This window comes from Pteropus alecto, unplaced genomic scaffold (assembly GCF_000325575.1).
Source record: "Pteropus alecto unplaced genomic scaffold, ASM32557v1 scaffold88, whole genome shotgun sequence".
NCBI classification, from domain to species: Eukaryota; Metazoa; Chordata; class Mammalia; order Chiroptera; family Pteropodidae; genus Pteropus; species Pteropus alecto.
Genome location: NW_006494611.1, coordinates 17,979,625 through 18,000,960, shown reverse-complemented (window position 1 = coordinate 18,000,960; position 21,336 = coordinate 17,979,625). Strand labels below are relative to the sequence as shown.

Genomic DNA, 21,336 nt, shown 5'->3' with positions numbered 1-21,336 from the left:
GTAAGTTAAATACCTATGAGTAAAATTGCCAGGTCATATGATATAGATCAGTGGAACAGCATAGTGATTCCAGAAAAACTCACGTATACACTTTTTGAGAAAGGCGCCAAGATAATTTATTGAGGAAGGGGTACTCTTATTAGCAAATGATACTGAAACAACTAAATGTCAGTGTGGAAAATAAAATGAATCTTGACTTATGCTTCTCATAACAGACAGAAATTAACTTAAAATGAATTATGGATAGAAATGTTAAAGTAAAATGTAAATCTATAAAATTTCTAGATAAAAACACAGAAAATCTTTATGACCTTTGGTTTAGTCAAAATTTCATAGGCAGTACATATAAAATTAGCCATATAAGAAAAAATTGACAGATGAGACGTCATCACTATTTAAAATTTTCATTCCTTGAAAGACAACATTAATGAAATAAAAAGGCTACCACAACCTGGGAGAAACATTCACAATGCATATATCTGACGAAGGACTTGAATTACACAAAATATAAAGATGCTCTTACAAATTCATGAAGACAACCCCATAAAGAAAATGCAAAAGATAGGAACAGAAGCTTTACCAAAAAAAGATATAAATGATTAATAAGCATATGAAAAGATATTAAAAGTCAGCCATCAGGGAAATGAAAATGAAAACTCAGTGAGATGCTGTTTCATATTCCTGTGATGGCTAAAGCTTAAAGGGCTAAAGGGTTGGCAAAGACATAGATGAATTGGAACTCTCACCTACATTGGTAAAGTGAAAATGATACAAGTTCTTTGGAGAAATGTTTGGCAGTTTCTTATACATGTTATTTTTAATAGTTTCTACTTTTTTCAGTGGGTCACTTTCTCCACTGTTTATTTCTCTTCCTTCTAGTTTTATACCTGTTTAAAAGAGAGGAATTTTTTTTAGTACTAGGGATCACTGTCTTTGAGCAGAATTTAGTATTAAGCTTTTATTTTCGCTTTTCTCTTTAACTTGAGGTAATGTAGGAGAAAGCAGTACTGTACAGGCAAGTGTTAATTAAAAGTACATTTTCAAAAAAAAAAAAAAGTACATTTTCAACCAGATACTTTTCTTGTATTGAATATATAATCAATCTTAATTCTGTCAACCTGAAGATGACTAGGAGAAAATAGTTAAGGACTAGAATGTTTGGAGCTTGTACATTTTAATGTTGTTAAGGCAGAGATGATTTGAATGTTAAAAAGAAAAACGATCCAATTTCATGTTTTTAGTAGTAGTAGCAACGATAGGTATAATATTAGGGTTCTAAGAGCTAATGTTGATTTAACATGAATACAGCAGAGGAAATAAATATGGTTACCAAATAGCAAATTAGCTACAGAAAAATGTAGCAGATAAGGAATTATTTTGCCTTCTTTTCAGTTGCTAATTTTTCTTTTTCACCTACTTTTGGATTAGTAGGAGCTGTCCAATGTTCTCAGGCTGTTTTCTGAACTGGATACCTTAAAAAAAGGGTTTGCTACTTAGAGTTTCTCTCAGGCTGACAGCATTTGTTGTTATGATTATGGTTGTGAGTACTTTCAGTTTTGTTACTGCTGTATCTCCAGTAGTGCTTGTCACATAGCAGGTGCTCAATAAATATTTGTTAGATGAAAATCAATCCCCCAAATAGTTGAAAATGATATAATGCTCTAAAAATATAAACTGTAGCATCAGTATGTACTGACACCAAGCAAAGACAGACCAATTCACCTTTAAGAAACAGAACAACTCTAGGCCCTTTACAGTAAGATTTAAATTTAATTCAGTGGAATATATCGAGTTTGTCTACATAAAGCCTTTCATTGGAAAGAAAGATTGATTAGCTATTGAAACATGGAAAAAACACAGCCAAGAGAATGAAAGCCTTAGCCACTGAACGTCAGTTATTTTTGGCAAGACCATTCCTGTTGTGGAGATGGAAATATCAAAATGTCTTAGTCTGGTAAAAATTGCTTCATTTAACTAACTAACTTATCTTGTTTGATTCCACATTTAATCAGCAGCATTCTGATTTCACTCCTTGAGGTCTGCTTGTGGTGAGATATTGAATTGGTTGTAAAGATATGAATAATTTAGTTCTTGTGGCTGTTGAGATTTTCAAGTAAATATATGGCCATAATAATAGTTATTTTGATATTTATAAATCAGTCATATAATAGGAGTTTGAATTTGTCCCTTAAGAAAAGCACAACTCAGTGTGCTGACAGATTGAGGTCTAAAGAGGTAGAGGATCAGTTACCACAGTAACTTCACCAAAGTAATAACTGAATTTCTGAGGCCTTTTCAGAGTCAGTATAAAGCTTATCTTGTAACCAGTCTTTCTCCTCTCTTGGAGTGAGTTCAGTGGCATGATATTAACGTATAGAGCAGCCAGATTGAGTTTTATATTTGATTTATGTAATCTTTAGAGTCAAATATTACATAGTATTTTAGTTTGCTTGTAGAGCGCTCTAATTTATGTAAAAGTATATGTAAACATTTATATGTACTACATTTCATAAAAGAATATGAAGGCCAATTTTGAAGTTGCTTTGTAATCACTGACTTTCTTAATTGGAGTGTTTAGTTCATTTATATTTAATTATTGATATATTTTGTTTTGTTTAAGCCTACCATCTTTCTATTTATGTTCACTCCATTAATTCATTCATGCTCATTCTTCTTTTCCTTTCCTCTTTGGAGTTAATAGAATATTTGTAGGTATTCCATTTTAATTCTTCTGTTGAATTTTAGCTATGCCTGTATGAGTGTGTGTGTGTGTTTTAGAGGATATACACACACACATACACACACACATATTCAGTGAGTCGGGAAATCAGACAGGCATGGTGGAAGTGACTTGTCTCTGCTTCGCATGTCTGGGGCTTTCATTAGGAAGACTCAGTGACTAGAGCTGAGTTAGGAAGTTGGGGGCCGAATCATTGAAGGTGTTTTCACTCATGTTTGGTAAATGCTGGCTATTATCTGGGTCTTCATTTGAGTTGTTGTCCAGAATCCCTGTACTTGGCCTTTCTAAGTGGTCTCTCCCTATCGGCTAGTTTAGCCTTCTTCATAGCATGGCAATTTAGTGCCAAGAGTGAAGTTCTGGAGTCCAAGGTGGAAGTGCATGGCATCTTTATGAACTAGCCTTAGAAATCACTTAATGTCACCTCTGCTGTACTCTTTTGGTTGAGGCAAATCACAAAGTTATGCCCAAGTTCAAGGAGGTGGAACCATAGAGTCCACCACTTGATGGGAGAACGGTTAATGTTATGTTGTATGAAGAGCATGTGGGATGGGTGATGCAGTCATTCTTGGAAAATACAATCAGCCGCATCTTTCTTCTGCAGTCTTCAATCTTCTGCTAAGACCATGTAGTAGATTTTTCTTTTTCAGATGTTGACTTTTGAGGCCTCGAATTTCTGTCTTTTATAGTTTCTGTATCCTTGCTGAGACTTTTCAGTTTTTCACTTACTGTAACCATTTTCCTTTACATTCTTGTATTTATTTATAGTAACTGCTTTAAAGTCCATGTCTGCTAATTCTAACATTTGGTTTGTCTTGGAGTCCGTATCTACTGACTGCTTTTTTTTTTTCATCATCTTGGGTCATGTTTTTCTGTTTAGCATGTCTAGTGAATTTTAATTGTATGTCGACTGTTGTGGATATGTTTTAGAGAGTCTGGATTATTACTTTCTTTAAGGGTTCTGGATTGTTACTTTCTGTAATACCCGAGTTTTATTTCAGCAGGCATTTAAATGAATGGTTAATCTCCAAAATACCGTTCTTTTCTGCTCACATTTACATTGTAGGGTCAGTCCCTCTTATTGAAGTGACAAAAGCAATCAAGGCTCAACTACAACAGGAGGGCACACAGTCTCCCCAAGGGACACACCTGTAGCACCTGGCTCAGGTGACCAGGGGCACTGTGCTACTGGGGTCCACAGGACACCTAAGGACTTACCTAAGGCCGCTCTACCAAGACTGGGAGACATCGCAGATCTACCTAATACATAGAAACAAACACAGGGAGGCAGCCTAAACGAGACAAAGAAGCATGTCCCAAATTAAAGAACAGAACAAAACTCTAGAAAAAGAACTAAACAAAATGGAGACAAGTAATTTACAACATGCAGAGTTTGAAACACTGGTTATAAGGATGTTCAGCAAAAGAGATAGGAAACATAACCAGTCAGAAATGAAGAATACAGTAACTGAAATGGAATAATACATTAGAGATAATCAGCAGTAGATTAGAGGAAGCAGGGAATTGAATCAGTGATTTGGAAGACAAGTTAGCAGAAAACATGCAATCAGAACAGCAAAAGAAAAAGGATAGTTTAAGGGGCCTCTGGGACAACATCAAGAGTACCAATATTCATACCATACGGGTACCAGAAAGAAAAGAGAGCAAGTAATTGGAAACCTATTTGAAGGAGTAATGATGGAAAACTTCCCTAAACCTGTCAAAGGAAGGAGACATACTAGTTCAGGAAGCTCAGAGTCCCAAATAAGATGAACCCGAAGAGATGCACATCAAGACACATAATTAAAATGCCAGAGGTTAAAGACAAAGAGAATCTTAAAAGCAGCAAGACAAAAAAGTTACCTCCAAGGGAGCTCCCATAAGACTGTCAGCTGATTTTTCAAAAGAAACTTTGCAGGCCAGAAGGGATTGGCATGAAGGACCTACAAACAATATTACTCTACCCAGCAAGGCTATCATTTAGAATCGAAGGAGTGATAAAGAGTTTCCCAGACAAGAAGAAGCTGAAGGAGTCCATCACTGCCAAAGCAGTATTACAAGAAATGTTAAAGGGACTTCTTTAAGAGTAAAGGGAAAAAAGGATAAAAAATATGAATTATATTCATATCTGTCAACAATTACTTTAAATGTTAATGGATTAAATACGCCAATCAAAAGACATAGGGTAGCCAAATAGATAAGAACACAAGAGTCATGCAGATGCTACTTATAAGAGACCCACTTCAGATTGAAAGACACACAGGCCGAAAGTAAAGGGATGGGAAGAGATTTTATGCAAATGGAAATGAAGAAAATGCTGGAGTAACAATACTTATATCAGATAAAATAGATTTTAAAACAAAGACTTTAACAAGGGCCAAAGAAGGACTCAGGAATTTCATTTTTTGATATTTATCCAAAGAAACACAAACTAATTTGAAAAGACATAAGCATCCCTACATTCATTTTATGTTCATTATTTACAATAACAACGTAAGTGTCCACTGATACACGGAACAGATAAAGAAGTGGTACATATATACAATGGAATATTCAGCCATAAACAAGAATGAAATCTTGCCATTTGCGACAACGTAGATGGACCTAGAGGGTATTATGCTAAGTGAAATAAGACAGACAGAAAGACAAGTACATATGATTTCACTTATATGTGGACTCTAAACAAAATAAATGAACAAACAAAGCAGAAACAAACTCAGGTAACAGAGAACATTTTCATGGTTACCAGATGGAAGGGGGATTCGTGAAAAAGAGGAAGGGATTATTAAGATGTGCAAATTGCCAGTTATAAAAACTGTCACGGAATATAAAGTTCAGCATAAGGAATATAGTCAATTAATATTGTTACAACCATATATGTTGTCAGATGGACACTAGATTTATTGGGGTGATCACTTTGTAAGGTATATAAATGTCTAATCACTATGTAGTACACCTGAAACTAATATAATGTATGTCAATTGTAATTGAAAAATAAATACTTAATAAAATAAATTTAAAAAATAAAGAATTATAAAAAGTGACTCATACTTTAAATATTTTCCTTCAAAAAAAGATTTTGAAGGAAATGAAATACTAGAATCAAATAGTTCTGCAGGGTTTATTAACATCCATCATGGCAAGAAAGAAAATACTTTTCTTTGTTTCTCTCTGCCCTCGGCAGGAGTTCTTAAATCTTATTTTACGCCATGTAACTTTTTGGCAGTCTGGTAAAGTTTATGGACCCCTTCTTAGAGTGACTTTAAATCCATAAAATAAAATTCATAGGATTACAAATATTAGTTTTGATTATAGTAGTTATGAAAATACTTTAAAACCAAATATCTGATATAGTTATTAACATGTTTAAAAAAAAACTTTGGCAGGTCTAATGACAGTTTTGAAGTGTTGATTGTAAATATTTCAATATCTGCAACTGCAGTATGACATAAAAATATATCATTTCAATTAGTGACATATTTACAAGTACTTATATTATTGTGTAACATAATTAATTATTCACATCCAAGTTTATGGACACTTTTTTTTCCCCCCTACCCCCACCAAACACATATTTTCAGACTGCCCCCACCACTTCTCCTTCCTGCCAGTAGTTATGTTGCGATTTTGGTTATATTTGTATTAGGTTTTTATGTGATTGACTAGATAAATGCCATTCACAGTTAAGTGATGTGGTATATTATGACTGATTTTTCCTGCATTTTCTTTTCCCCCTTGAGTTATAATTCATCTCCTACCAGCCCCCTCCTTTTTTAATTTTTAGTTTCTCTGTTCTTAACTAATTCATCTCTAAACTTGCCCTCAGTTCTATAAATCTCTCAACATTTTTGAGCACATTTGGTATTAAATTTCTTTTCTCCAGGAGTTTTCCGGCCTGCCCTAATATGGATTAGTTGTTCTCTAAGCTTGCTGTATGGCTGTCTGCCTGAGATGTTCCTTCACCATTCTGGGGGCTCTATTTTCCCTTCTCATGAGTTAGATTCTTTAGTTCCTGGAACTCATTTTCTTTCATGGTTCCCCACCCTTTTTTAAGTGGAGCACATCTTCTAATACCTCCCCCTAAGGAAGAATATATGGGAAGCAAAATTATTTGAGATTTTGCTTATTTTAAAATACCTTTATTATATATTTACACTTGATTTATATAGTCTGTCTTGGTATGGAATAATTTTCCCTTATAGTCAGAAAGTTTTGCCCAATTGTTTTTAGCTGCTAATGTTGCCATTAAGAAGGATGATGTTGTGATTCCAGATTCTTTTTATAAAACCTGTTTTTCTCAGGCAGCTTCTAGGGTCTTATGTTTATGTCACCAGTATTCAGAAATTTCACTAAGATATGTATGTCTTTATTTAGGCCTATTTTCATCATTTTTGCTGGATATTCATTGTATCTTTTTCAGTTTGGAAATTCATATCCTTTAGTTTTGGCTATTTTTCTTGAATTTTCTTCTATGTTTTCTATTCTTTTCTCTGGAACTTCTCCTATTCATATGTTGAGCCTCCTGAACTTTAACTTTTTAAAAATCTTCCCTTCTGTTTTCAATTTGTCTTTTTATTTTATTTATTCTATTTGTTCAGCCTTACTTTTCTGACTCTTCTGTTACCTTACCTTATAAGATTAAATAAATTCATGTATATAAAGTAGTTAAAGTAGTGCCTGGCATATAGTACATGATAGTTTTGGCTGTAATTGTTGTTGTGTGGTTTCTTAACTAATTGTTTTGAGGGCTAAGGCTTTGGTCTTGATTCTTTGACTTAGTAGCTGTATGACCTTGGGCAAGTCCTGTTATTTCTTTGAGTTCTATTTTCCTTATCTGTAAAATGTGATGTTTGTGAGCGTCAAATGAGAATATATATGTGTAAATACTTAAACTTTGTACAGAGTTAATAGTTACTACTTATATCTTTAAATATCACAAGTTTGTAGTTTGAAAGAAAATGATGGCTGACTTCAGGGTTATTTTTAAGATATTTGATTGCATGTGACTTTCTCGCAAATCTATGAGCTGCTAGGTGAACTTTAGCTAAATGCTAATACTGCCTTTTAAAGAAGTTGTTTCTTAATAACTCAGCCTCATTATGTGAGTCTGAAGAGAAAAGATGAAAATACTCATTCTATGAAAAGCTCTGGCTTTACTTCAGATTGTATAAATCTGTGTAATGTAATAATTATTTAAGAATGACATGACTACTAATTTAAACTCATGGAGGGAACATTTATTGACGTTTCTTTATTTTTCTTAAATGATATTTGAGACTAGGAAAAATCGAATCTGTCTTGGTTTTTCTCAATAGTATTAATGTAATTTCAAATGTTAGCTCATTTTTGTTAATGGTGGCTTTTTGTTTGTTTGTTTTGTTTTAAGGTTTTTGGATTCAAAGCATAAAAACCATTACAAGATATACAATCTGTAAGTATGTTTTCTTATTTGTATGCTTCCAAATACTTCTAAAATAACTATTAAGTGAAAGTTATTTCCTTGTTAAAATGAGATAGAGTTAAAGATATATTTGTACAGAATTGTATTCCTAAAACAATTAGTTCAAGAAGTCTGATCGAGAGCATTGTTAGGTCATTTAGAAAGTGTAGTGATGAGGTAAAACAATGTTGGCACACATTCATGTTACTTGATCGGCTTTAAATGACTTGGCATCTATCCCATCTTTGAGCCCATAACCATATGATAACTTGAAGTGTAATTCACAGCAGAGGTTCCGTGAAAGCATTAATGACATCTGTGGCGGTATGCTCCAGAATGGATATAATTTTGTTTATCTGTGTCTCTAGGTCAGTTGGTTGAAACAGCTATTAGGGTATTCCTTAACTGTATATAACATGAATAAGTTAACTAAAATTGTTGAATTGGGTGGTTTCCCTTGTCTGGGGTAAGGATGTTGATACAGATAGCTGACCTTATCTTTAACCTTTTGTTTTTTCTTTTGATTTGGTGGGTAGAGATGTGAAATGGAAAAAAAGGAACAAAAGAAAAATGGGAAGAAAATATTTAACCATTTTTGCCCTTGAAGACTATTTTTTCTTTCCTCCAATATTGACTTGTTGGTATACAAAATGTGTTATTTTTCTGCCTGGCTTTTATTTTTCCCATGTGATATTGATAAATTATGCAACAGGAAAAGTTTTAATCTAAATTTATACTAATCCACTGTTATAATTTCTGTAGAGTTTTATTTATCAAATGTAAGAACAAGATTCTTTCCTACCTTCAGTGGCATTTAAATCTTTATCAAAAAGTATGAAAGATTGTCTGTGCCTTGTTGGCTTTTGAGATGTTGCTTTTTAAATCTTTAACTTAGTGATCTTTCTGTTCTAATAAGACCTCAGAAGACCTGAGAGTGAAGTAGACACCAAAATTGTTTCTCTAGTGAGTTTTAACTATTTTCCTCAGATTCACAAAGAAGCATACATTTATCTTGTGCTTGCCACCTGTTAGACATTATAACACATATCAGTACAGAGGTGAATATGGTATAGTTCTAGTCCTCAGGTAATTTATAGTGTCATGTGAGAGGTAAACAAAGTATTGCAGAAGAGAGAATTATTGTATAGAAGAGAGCTGTGTAGAGAACAGTGGAAATAGTAATGTTACCCCAGAGGGAAGGTGTCACAAAAAAAAAGGATGTTTGAGCTGGTATGAAAAGAATCAGTAGAGGTTGACCTGCAGACCTAGTAGGAGGGGAAATGGCATTGAAGACAAGAGAGAATGCCATGTAAGAAGGTTGTTGGCATAATAGTGTTCAGACTGTGGCAGAAAATTCATTATGGTCAGATTATGGGCGAGGGGAGGGTGCATGCATGCATGTACATGCGTGCTGTGGTAGAAATAGATAACAAGATGAAGTAAAAAGTGCTGTAGAAACTTAAGTTTAGGTGGTCCCAAGCTTACAAATTATCTGTGCATATATCTGCCTCTTCCTGATTAATTTTTCCTACAACAAGCCTTGTTTCAGATGCCAGGGTGTTTCTGCGGAGGAAAATAAAAACCACAAAACTTTGTACTTCTTGAACAACTGGATTTAGACATTAAGTTAAAAAAAAAAAACAAAAAAAACCCAACAACCAGAACAAGAACTGTCAAAAGCTGGAGTTCATTAAACAAATTACTTCAGGCTTAGATTTTCAGGATTGGGCATTTAAAAAGAGTCCCAGAAGGAAAGTAGAAAGATACTAAGGACAAATTCTGCCGTTTTCAAAATTTTATGCAAGTTTAATGTTATATCCAGAGAAAGGGAAGGAAATTCTTTTCATTCCTGTATGCAGAGGCTTCCTGCTTACAGATTAGGATTTAGGCTTACTGTCAGTATTGTAGGTCACTTACATTATTATGGTTAAAGTTGGCATTGGGAAACTAGCCTGGGAACTTGACTGCCTGTTTGTTTTTTTTATTTCTAAACATTGAACTCCCAAGTTAATGGACTGACTCATTATTAGTTGAGAGTAACTTTTGGTGCATATATTTTAACTCCCCTTCTCTACTCCATTTAGTGGAATCATAGATTTTCAGAACTGGAAAGTACCTGAAAGAGAACATTTAGTCCAACCTTCTCATTTTACAGATGGAGAATCTGAGGCCTAGAATAGTTAAGTGAGTTGAACAAGGTCACGCAGGTACTTACTGTAGCAGACCGTCCACTCTTTATGCCAATATTCCCATTTTGGTTTTGTTTGTTCATTTGTTTTTTTAACCACCCCAGATTTTACTTCAGAAGTTTATAGAACTACCAAGTTGTAGTATGTTTTGATTTCTGATGTCCGTTTTAATCTTCACCTTCTTTCTACCCTTGTTTATATTTTTGGCTCTGGGTAAGTGAGTCTGAGAAGCAGCAGATGTTTATATTTTATTTCTTTTATTTTTAAGATATTAATTACATGCGCTATATATCTTTGCAAACATATAAATTGAAAGATCTTAAAATATTTGCATTAGACATACCTGTATTTAATAGTGTATTAAACTTGTCATGGCAGTTGTGACATACATGGATGAAGAAGAGTTTTTAATGTAGACTTTCCAATAATTGAATCTGTACCTGTTTATATCTCTATATATCAGGCATTCAGTAAGTTATTTGAAGAACAGACAAAATTAGCTTATGAGTATACTGATATTAGTAAATTACTCAGTTTGTTTTGTGCAAATGTATTTTATTTTTGTATGTTCCTCTGTATAATTTGTACTCTGGTGGGGATAAGAAGTGAAGTGGGGGGAGATAGTGAATAAAGGCATAATATAGTTCTTGCCTTTGAGGAACTTAAATGTTCACTAGATACTGTATTTTGTTGTATATTCTGTTTGACATATAACTCTCCATCATGTTGTGATCAAAATTTAGCTGTCGTTAATTTTTACCTATTAAGTGTTCTTTTGTGAGATAAGGATAAATTCATTGACAAAAGTAAAGAAGAAACTGCATGCCTAGCTAATTCCATGGCAAATTTCACGTCACTGGAAGCTTTTCCTATTAATCTTAACCTCTTTCTTCACTTTCTGTCTACTACGTAAAACCTCTTTCAATGCTGCTTTCATTTCTCGTCTCATATAAGCCGATATGAGATGATGATTTTAAAAAAATCCAAGTTCCGTTTTACTTATAAAGTATAAATGGTTAAATCTGTTTAACACTTGTCTTAGTTGAATCCCCTCTGCTATTACTTCTGTATCTTCAGTTACGGTTTGTTGAGAGACTTAATAACATACTGCAAAAAATTTGTAAGAAACATCATGTGTATGTGCATGCAGTTATCAGAGAAAGTTTTAATTAAGAAGAGAATCTTTATTCTTACTCTACCAGCCCCTCCCCAGATCACTTTCATCACTACTGGTCCCAGGATATGTTCTCATACATTCCCTATCCATACCTGCAGAGATTTTCATAACTTTTTCGTGTTTTCCTTATCACTGTCAGTTCTATTGTGCCAAGTGTTGCTCTGATAGGAAGGCTGGCTTTGACTAAATTTTGTTATAGTTTTTGTTTTTAAGACTCTTTTTGGTTTTTTATTATAAGTGGCAGTATGAAGCAGTGCTAGAAAAGGTTTGACTTTTCTAGAGCTTGAGTCCTGGCTCTTCCATTTACATGTTGCATATTGTAGTTTGGGGCAAGTTTTTCAATGCTCTTCTGAATCTAAGCTTTTTCATATATTAAATGGAGATAATATTTATTATTATATGGTGGTGAGGATGAATCAGAAAACATGAAAATTCCTTTGTAGGGTGTGTACATCTAGTGGACATTTCATAGCTCACTATTTCTACTTACCTTCCATTTCTTCCTCTTAACAGTAGTATTTAAGAATCAGTTTATGAAAGTAGTCTTAAGCACTATTGGTCAAAGCAAACATTTTGAGTTCCTGAGAAAGCATGGGAATTTTAGAGAACTGAATCTGCATAAAACTCAAAATGTTTATTATTGTGTTGTCATGAGATCAGTTTCTTAGAATTGTTTCCTAGCCTATACCTACCCCCTTAGCTCCTAACCTCTGTCTTTACATGATTCCTTATAAAATATTTCATTATGGATTTTTCACTATTCACCATGTTGCTTCTTTATCTTGTACCAAAGAAAGTATATAATGTGATTATTTTCTTCACCCGTCTTCTTCTTTCTACATGTCATGTTTTTTTTATATATAAGTATGAAATTATTCAGCAAGGATGCATATATGTGCATATGTTATTACCGAATAAATTTCTTTCTAGCAAAACTCATACTAAGTTATAATATGCTAAAATGGAAAAGCTTTGTTTTGAGCAGTAATAAGAAAGTTGATTTGTTTCAGGTCTGACCAGTTAGAAATTAGTGAATTGCAGTTTGTTTATAATTAGTTTAATCATCGTGTGGATTTGGCTGTAAAACCCTTTAATGTAGAGGAACTATACAGATGTTTTCAGGATTTCTAAACATAAATATAGGTTGATAATTATTTGAAACTTTTGGTGCCAGTCGTATTTCAGCATTCAGAATTTTTAAGTTTTCAGAAAGGGAACATAGAAGCATATACTTGTATTATAACACTCCAGTGGAGTTTGAAACGGTACCTAGAATGAAACATTTGATTCTTCACTCTAAGTGTATTTATTAAGGACTATGTACAGTCTCATGAATTCGAATCAGGTTCTGTTGCAATTGAGTTTGCCATAAATTTAAGAAAAAATGTTAGATGTTTCAAACTTTGGGGATTTTAGAATTATGGATTAAGGTGCAATGGACTTTTTATTTGTTTTAAAATGTTAAGTTTTTATTTTAAATAATTTTTTAAAAATCTGGTTTGGTTAGTGGTTAGAGTTACCAGGATGCTGCTGACCACAAATTGATATATGGGATCTCTTTCCAAGCCTATTTATGTTTATAAACATGGCCTCTTAATCATGAATAAGGCATTGCATGATAACAAACATGTCTTTATTCAAAACACAAATTTTAGCATGCTCTATGTAGTGCTAAGTCAACATTTTAATATTCTGTATTGATTTTATTTATTACTCTCATTAAGACGTTAATTAAAATTTGTAACCTGAGAGATTATTGAAAAGATGACCTTTAGCTTACCTAAAGAGGGAAAGGTCTGGTTTTAAAGTTTAGTAAGTGTTGTATCTGAGTAGATTAGCACCATTTAGTGTCTTTCTTTACTTTTCCTTTGCTCTTATAATTTCACTATTTTTAACATATTTTTAAAAATAATAGTGTAAGAAAACTGTATGCTCAACTATGAGGTAAAGATAATATTGAAAGTAGTTAGTTATTAAATTCTGTTAGCATGCAGAATTTCCATAAAGGAAATTTGAAGGTATAGGTGCTGCTGAATTTGCAGAGTTGTATATTAGTTGCATCACAGGTTGTATAAGCAAATGTGTAAGTTCTAATTGCATACACTTAACATAAGGCTTTGGTTTCCTTAATTGTAAAATGGGGATAATAAACAAAACTTACTTCATAGGATTCTTAGGATTAAAAGAAATAATTAATATCAAACACTTATCATAGTACATGGTGAATTAAAAAAGTTTTCAGAACATGTTTGTTACTATTACATTTTTTTCTCAATTGTAAAAGATAACTTTATATCACATTTAAACTTTTCTTTTAGATGTGCTGAAAGACATTATGATACTGCCAAATTTAACTGCAGAGGTAGGTATATAAAAATATTGTATTGTGTTATGTAACTTAAAACTAAGTCTTACTGTCATAGAAATAATGAATAATCTCGATTATTAAGTGTGATAAATGTTTATCTTAAAGATGGTCTTAGAATATTTGAAAAATATAATTTTGCTGTTATGTTTTAGGAAGCAAGTTCCATAGAAACCTGCTAGTAATGTTAGGAAAACTAAATTGCAGAATAGACTCAGAATTAGGAGAAATTCCTAGATGAACAATAGTATAAGGAGGGGATTATATATCTACTTTTTAAGACATTTGATGCAATAGTAAGAGATTATAGAGAGAAAGCAGAAGGAGCATGACCTAAAAGGTGGAAAAGGGTATATATACAACAAATATGGATAAAGGGAGCCTGATAGGTGAGAACAGGGAACTGTTTTAAATGGGTTATTCTTCAGGCATAGTCAGTTCTATCTCAGAGCCCACAAAAGCTTTGATTTGTATTTGTGGAACCCCTTGAGCCACTGGAGAGTTGAGAAATTTGGCATATGCTGTTCATAGAAAGTTGGTGCCATCACCTACAGATTAATGTACTTGCCATTGGTCCTGCCTGAAAATCTAGAATGGACTTTCAAACAGATGGTTTGAGAATTCAGAAACACTAAGAATGAAAGTCAGTATAGATTTACTAAGAATGTTTCTTTTTTAGTGAATTTAGGCTACTCCTCTATTAAGCAAACTGTGTTTTAGTCAAGGTTTATCCTGCTTTAAATAGGTGTTTAACACATTTTTCTAGATGTTTTTGTGTGCCACTGGAAATGAAGATAGTCTTAAGTGAAAGCTGTCCTGCTGATGACTCCCTATATTAATAACCATTGTCTATCAGAAGAGCTCTCCTGTCACAGCAAAGGGCTTAATTGATTGTGTCCTATACCACATTATGAATGACTTGATTGAAAATATAAGACATATGTTTTATGTATTTAGATGACACGGGATAATTAGGTTGTCAGAATTTTTAGGACCTGAATAGAGTGGAACTAAGGCAGAGACCATTAAGATAAAATTTAATAGTGATATATTTAAAATCCTATTTCTGGACAAATATTAAAATCCTCAGCTCTGACTATAGGGAACAGAGAAGTTTTGGGTTCTTAATAACTTACGTGAAAAGATCTGAAACTTCATTTGATAAACTTTACTACAGTTGTATACTTTTTATAAGTAGTTTTTTCAGTTCTTTTGTAAATGCCTTTTAAAGTCATGTGTATGCAACAATAACATTTGCAAGAAATAACATACTTAACATTTTTGATATATGAAATGTTAAATGCAGTTTTTTTCCATTGTTGATTTATTAGTAATCTATACTTTCTTTTGAATATGTTTTATGGTGATGCAATATTACAAGTGTTATTACCCCTTTTATTAGAAAATTCCTTGAGAGTCCTGACAAGAGGCCTGTGACATTTCCTTTTGAGTGCACCTCCTCCTCTAATATATTATAACCTGTGCTACCTCTCCATAGCAAAGTTTCTTCCTTCATAAAGTATGGGAAAAAAATATGTGGCCTCCATGTCTTAATGAGAGGCTATTTCTGTTCAAAAATTTGAAAATTCGCAGACAATAATTTGATTTTTCTCTGGAGTTCAGTTTTTCTTTTAAATATCTGTTGAGCTTATATGCAGCATTTCTAAAGTTAACTTACTTTTAATAAACAATTCAGAAGTGATTTTCCTCTTATTCTGAAATTATCTTTTTACCACAGTTGCACAGTATCCTTTTGAAGACCATAATCCACCACAGCTAGAACTTATCAAACCCTTTTGTGAAGATCTTGACCAATGGCTAAGTGAAGATGACAATCATGTTGCGGCAATTCACTGTAAAGCTGGAAAGGGACGAACTGGTGTAATGATTTGTGCATATTTGTTACATCGGGGCAAATTTTTAAAGGCACAAGAGGCCCTAGATTTCTATGGGGAAGTAAGGACCAGAGACAAAAAGGTAAGTTATATTTGATGTTTTCCTTTCCTCCTCCGACCTAGATTTAAGAATTTAATGGAAAACAGATTTTTAAAAAGAAAGTTGGTAACCCTTATTTCTTTCTTCTAAATATTTAAATCAGTTACTACCTTAACTTTCATATGAGCAAATGGCTGATTAATTTTTTCTGTTTGTGCTAACATTTTCATGTCATGCTAGCATCTTACCCATAACTATATTGCATATTTGGTCTTATAAAATACTTAGAAACATTTTAAAAAGCAATATATTTATCAGAAGTAAGCTTAATATTTCTGAAGGTTGAGAATAAAATGTCTTTGGATAATAACTTGGCTGCTAACCTAGTAAAGTAGCATCTTTACTTTTATAATACATAAAGATTATTCTTTGATATGAATATTAATATATGTAGTTAAGATTAGTTAAAATTTCTCTTATTCAGAAGACTAAAGACTATGTAGAAATTCAGTGACATTTTATTTGTATAGTACATTCAAAAGCAGAAATTGAACTCTTAGAAGAACTTTTACAGTAATTTTTAAGAGATTCATTTCTTTGGATGGTAAGTATGGCAAAACATGTTTACATTTCTTACAGAGATTTCATAATTTTTTCTGCCTCCAAGAAAGAAAAACCCAAACCATTCCAGAAAAATGGAAAAACTCATTTAAAGAACTCTGTTGAGGGAGGCGTCATAACTTATGTGAGAAATTTATTCTAGTTTTAATAATTTTTACAATCAGGAAGATTCTCTTCCACTTTAATCCAATTTTTTTAAATTCAACTTCAAAACAGAAACATAAGTGATCATATCCATCATTTCGAACTGGGTAGCCACATTGATTCCAATTTCCTTTACTCTTTCCTCGTTTCTTGTTTTATTTGTCTTTGTGACTTTTTAAAATTATATCTAGGATGTCAAAGTACTTATTGGTAGTTTAAAAAATTGAATCTTATGTTAGTGAATGATTGTGGTGACTGTCGATTGTGATCAATTGCCTTACCGTTCTGTATACGGGGTGCACCCTGCGTTGATAGCACTGGTATGAGTTCCAGAGCAGAGAGGACCTGAGATATTTACTTTGGTTCATCCTTTCGTCATCTAGAGGGAAACAATTACTTTTGCTGATTAAAAATATAGAAAATGAATTGTTTAACACTTAAGTAAATAAAGGCAGTGAAGCACGGGAAAAGAGACTGAATGGGAAGAAAACTATCTAGAAGTGGTCAAATTAAAATGCAGTTGCAGAAGCAGTGGTAGAAGTTTAAAACAGGGTTAATGAGTAGCAGACATTTTGTTGGTGGGAAAGAACTCAGGTAAAAAGAAAAATAGAAAAATTGTGTAGTATGGAGCCAGATCACTAGATTTAAGCTAGAGGCTCTTAAACTATTTATGTTACATACTTTTAAAAAATATAATGAAGCTATACATATTTTCATAAAAATGCATTATGTACATGAACATAAAATTGTTCTTATAGTTTTTAATTGCATTGTAAACATTTTCAACAGAATGTAAAAAAATCTTCATAAGAATTGTCTTTTTTTTTTTCATGCAAAAGTCAGTGGTACTCCTTGAGAATGATGAATAAATTTAGATGGTACAAATTAACCAAAATTAAGCTTTAGTTCTGCCCAGTGGTAAATTTTAATGAAAGGGCTACTATAATTTAGTTTTTAAATAACATGTTAAAACTATTCCATTTTCTTTGACTTAGCATTCTTGATATCATCTTTGATATGTAATCAATTTTTACTTTGTTTTTGGTGAAAATGAGTGCTGAAAATCCTCTCACAAAAGAATTAAGGAGCAAATGGAATCTGTAGATTCTTTTGCCAGATGAGAAAGTAGGCTTATGTCAAGAAATAAGAGTTCTCTGATAAGACTTTTAAGATAAATTCATGTTGCGTCTTTTTTTTTTTTTTTTGCCTTTAGCTAATGAGGTCATCTTTGGCATGATCTTGACCTAATGCTATGTTAAAAATGAAAGATTATGACTCCACATTTTAGTTTTTTGTTTTTTTTTTTTAATTTTTATTATGGTGACATTGGTTAACAAAAACATTTTAGTTTTAAGATTGAAGAGTTAAACTTTATAAATGAGTTCATAATATATCCAGTTAATGGCAGTTAAAATCCTGGTTGTAGAATTTGTCTTCTGAAGGCCAGTGCATTTGCATGGCAAAGAATATCATAGTTGCTCCCACTTCTTGATAGCACTCTTGAGAAGCCCCAATTGAAAGTCTTGGCTTTTGTGACTTAGACAGCGTTCACATCAGTAGATTTTCCACGACAAATCCCTGTGCATAGGCTGTGATTTAGGGCTCATGAAGCAGTAGAATACTTTCATAATAGATAAGATTTCCCTTAGTATTGATAGTAAGTAGAATCTTGCACTGCAGTGCATGTTAATGAACAAAGCACTGAGTCTCAGTGACATGAACTTCTGTCTTTACCAAAGCAGGAAAACCAGATGTTTTTTCAGGCATTAAGATACACTATCTACAGAGTACTGAAATTTCTTCAGAAGTGTTTTGTTGTTGTTGTTGTTGGCAAAGAAATTTCACCATTTTTTAAATGTTAATGTCCCTTAAAGTTTCCAAAAAGGATTCTGCAATAGGAATTATTATTTGATTGTGCATGTATTTGATGAAAACTAGTGGCTGGCTAAGCTGAGAAGTCGTATGCAGAAGGAAAATGATATTTCCAATCCTCTGATGACCTGCTTCATAGTTGTAGAAAAAAATGTCAGTGGTTTTTTTTTTTTTTTTTTCCTTCAGAATGGATAAAATTGATAGAGAAACTCCAACAGTTGTACTTTTCTCTTGTAAGCTACAAATGTGTTCGACCATTTCTAAGGTATTTGCCTTCACGGCATTGAACTGTGTGACTTGTTTGTTTGGCATTACAGCCAACAGCCTTGTAGAGTGCTATAATCAAGGATTTTGAGTTGGGGGCATATAAAGGTTTTGTAATGGTCTAGCCTTTTCTGACTAAGCTGTGCTCCCACATGTTCTCTGTTTTTCCCCCTGTTCCCTCCCTCTTATATACACCCACTCACCCCTACACATAGGCATGTAAACCCTTTCTGATGTAGGTACTTCTTCAGAAGAGTTGATTAAATGTTTCTGATAGTAAGAACTAACCATATAAGAAGCACTTGGGATGTTCCATCCTTTCATGTTCGGGAATAAAAGTAAAACCCAAGTATACCTAAACTTTATTATGCTTTAATATCTCTGTTTCTAGTGTAACTTAGACCCAAGAGGTCTGTGTAATCAAAAAGTGAGGACATATTTTAATTTGTTAGTTGGAGATATTTTAGTCATTACAATCTGGTAATTTTGTCAATTCTGTTTCTCTGTAGAGATGGGGAGAGATTTGATGAAATGGCAAGCCTTATGGGTTTGTGAAATAGGGGCCAGTGTGAAATGATAGGAAGAGAATAAATGTAAAGTTGTAGTGTCATGTGGCAAAATGTAGTAGTACTTACATCATCAGAACTGCTGTAGGCACAGCATGTTCTTTATCCTTGTATAGGTTGGACTCTCTCCAAGCGAAAGGTGATGTGCTAGAAAATGAAGTTTGTATGTAACTGTTAAGGATGTACTCAGTAAAATTGTTATGTTTAACTATTACATGGTATTAAGATTCAGAGTTAAGTAATTTAGCCAAAATTGACCACTTTGGGCATCTTGGAATCAAAATAAATCATTGAGATCTGCTGTGCTTAGCTTATGACTGATTAACATATCCAGACCATCTTTCAGATGAATTATTCAAGGGTCCACAGTATCCTAACGTGCTCCCACCTGTTATTCCTGTGTTTATTTAAAAAGGCAAAGAGAAATTTATGAACAGATGCTGTTGACGAAGCTATATTTTATTAAATCATGTCATTTGCACTTTTGGTTGAAAAACATTAAAAAGCTAGATACACAGTGGATAAAAGTCATGAGATTCTTTTTTTTTTTTTTTCCCCCAGAAATGTTTCTTATTTTATAGATGATAAAACTGAGGCTGGGAAGGATGACGCGCTTTGATAAAATTATCCCGTTAATGACAGCATTCAGAGTAAAATTTGAGTCCCCAGACACATTGTTGTTCTTCTTTCTACACTATTAAGTCCACAAACCCCGGAACTGCAAAAGAATTTTGAGACCGCTCAGAATTAATCTGCACAGGGTCAGTCTCTCCTGAAAGGTCATGTCATGCTGATTGAATTGGCCTATTTTGAAAAGTCTCCTCAGTTTATACCCTTCTTTACAGATGCTAGGGCACTTAATGACCCCTGATTTAAGTAGTTAAAAACATTCAAATATATTACATGTTTACTTAATGATTGGAGTACTAGAGAAATAATGTATTTTTAACCTTTAAAGATTGTAACTGAGCTCATCATAAGAAAACGTAGCTGAGCATGGTAGCGCTGTTATTATATAACTGGAATTTTTCTGGTGAAGAGTCTTGTAATAAATATAATTGATTATCCAAAGTAGTTTTATTTTTGAGACATTTGCTAATAGATTTACCCTCTTGCCAGTATTTCCTTTTAGGTTGAGTCTGTAGGTTTACATTTTTGTAATTATGACCCATTATAGGAGATACATAACATTTTATCAATTTTCAATTTGTGTGATTAATTTGATTAAAACTATTTTTATGTTATTTTGCTTGTATCCTTAATTTTAATTATAGAGAAACATTAAGCTGAAGAAAATTTTGTTCTGGTGACGTGTAGTAGCAGAATGTTTCTTCTTCTCTTTCTCTTCTTCCTCTCCCTCATCCCTTTCTCCCCCTCTCCCTTGTTTTGAAGAAAGAGGAGCCAGTTGTCATGTTTTGGTGAAGAATTTGTAGACTTTGCAGAGACTCTCCTCAAAAATAATCTAGTGCAGTCTTGACATTTCTTCAGCAGACTTGGTGCAAATTAGATTGCAGAGTAGTGGGTGCCAGCTTATCATAAAACGTGCCATTGTGTTAGTAATGCCCAAATAATAGTTCAGGTTTTGAATGTTTCGTAGAAGTCAAAACTGGTACCTTCTATAAAGAAAAATGAAATGTTTTCTGAGTGTAAGCTAACTTCTTGAGGGAAGGAAGACGCCTATCTTTTATTCAATAATTTATAAGAAGGCAACTATGTCACACTTCCTTTGCTATTTTATCCTTTTGCTTTATGAACTTGTAGCAAATTATTCCAAAACAAGCTGTCAATAGTTATTCCACCCCGCTACCCCCACATGAAAGCATGGTACAAGGTGTCAACTCCTAGGGTTGGTTCTCAGTTAGTCCTATGCCTCACACTATCTGCATTTGTACTTATGTTTCAGAATTATAATCCATAAGTCACAATATTTATTGTAAGATGTGAATAAAGAGTTAAAATGTCCTATGAGTGCTGGTAATTATGAATTTTGGTAATATTTCCAAATTTTCTGTATTTAAAGAGGCAG

At 33.1% G+C, this 21,336-nt stretch overlaps 1 protein-coding gene across 2 annotated transcripts in view; it reads left to right on the top strand.

Moving 5' to 3' along the window:
• The window catches only part of PTEN (phosphatase and tensin homolog), a 78,611-nt gene that overhangs the window by 35,571 nt on the left and 21,704 nt on the right, over nucleotides 1-21,336 (top strand). The window contains exons 2-4 of one of the 2 annotated variants that reach the window (XM_025042248.1): nucleotides 8,124-8,168; nucleotides 13,862-13,905; nucleotides 15,647-15,885. In XM_025042248.1, coding sequence (XP_024898016.1) covers nucleotides 8,124-8,168; nucleotides 13,862-13,905; nucleotides 15,647-15,885 — 328 coding nt within the window. The remainder of the gene's footprint in view (nucleotides 1-8,123; nucleotides 8,169-13,861; nucleotides 13,906-15,646; nucleotides 15,886-21,336) is intronic. The other variant, XM_025042247.1, reaches the window with a different exon arrangement.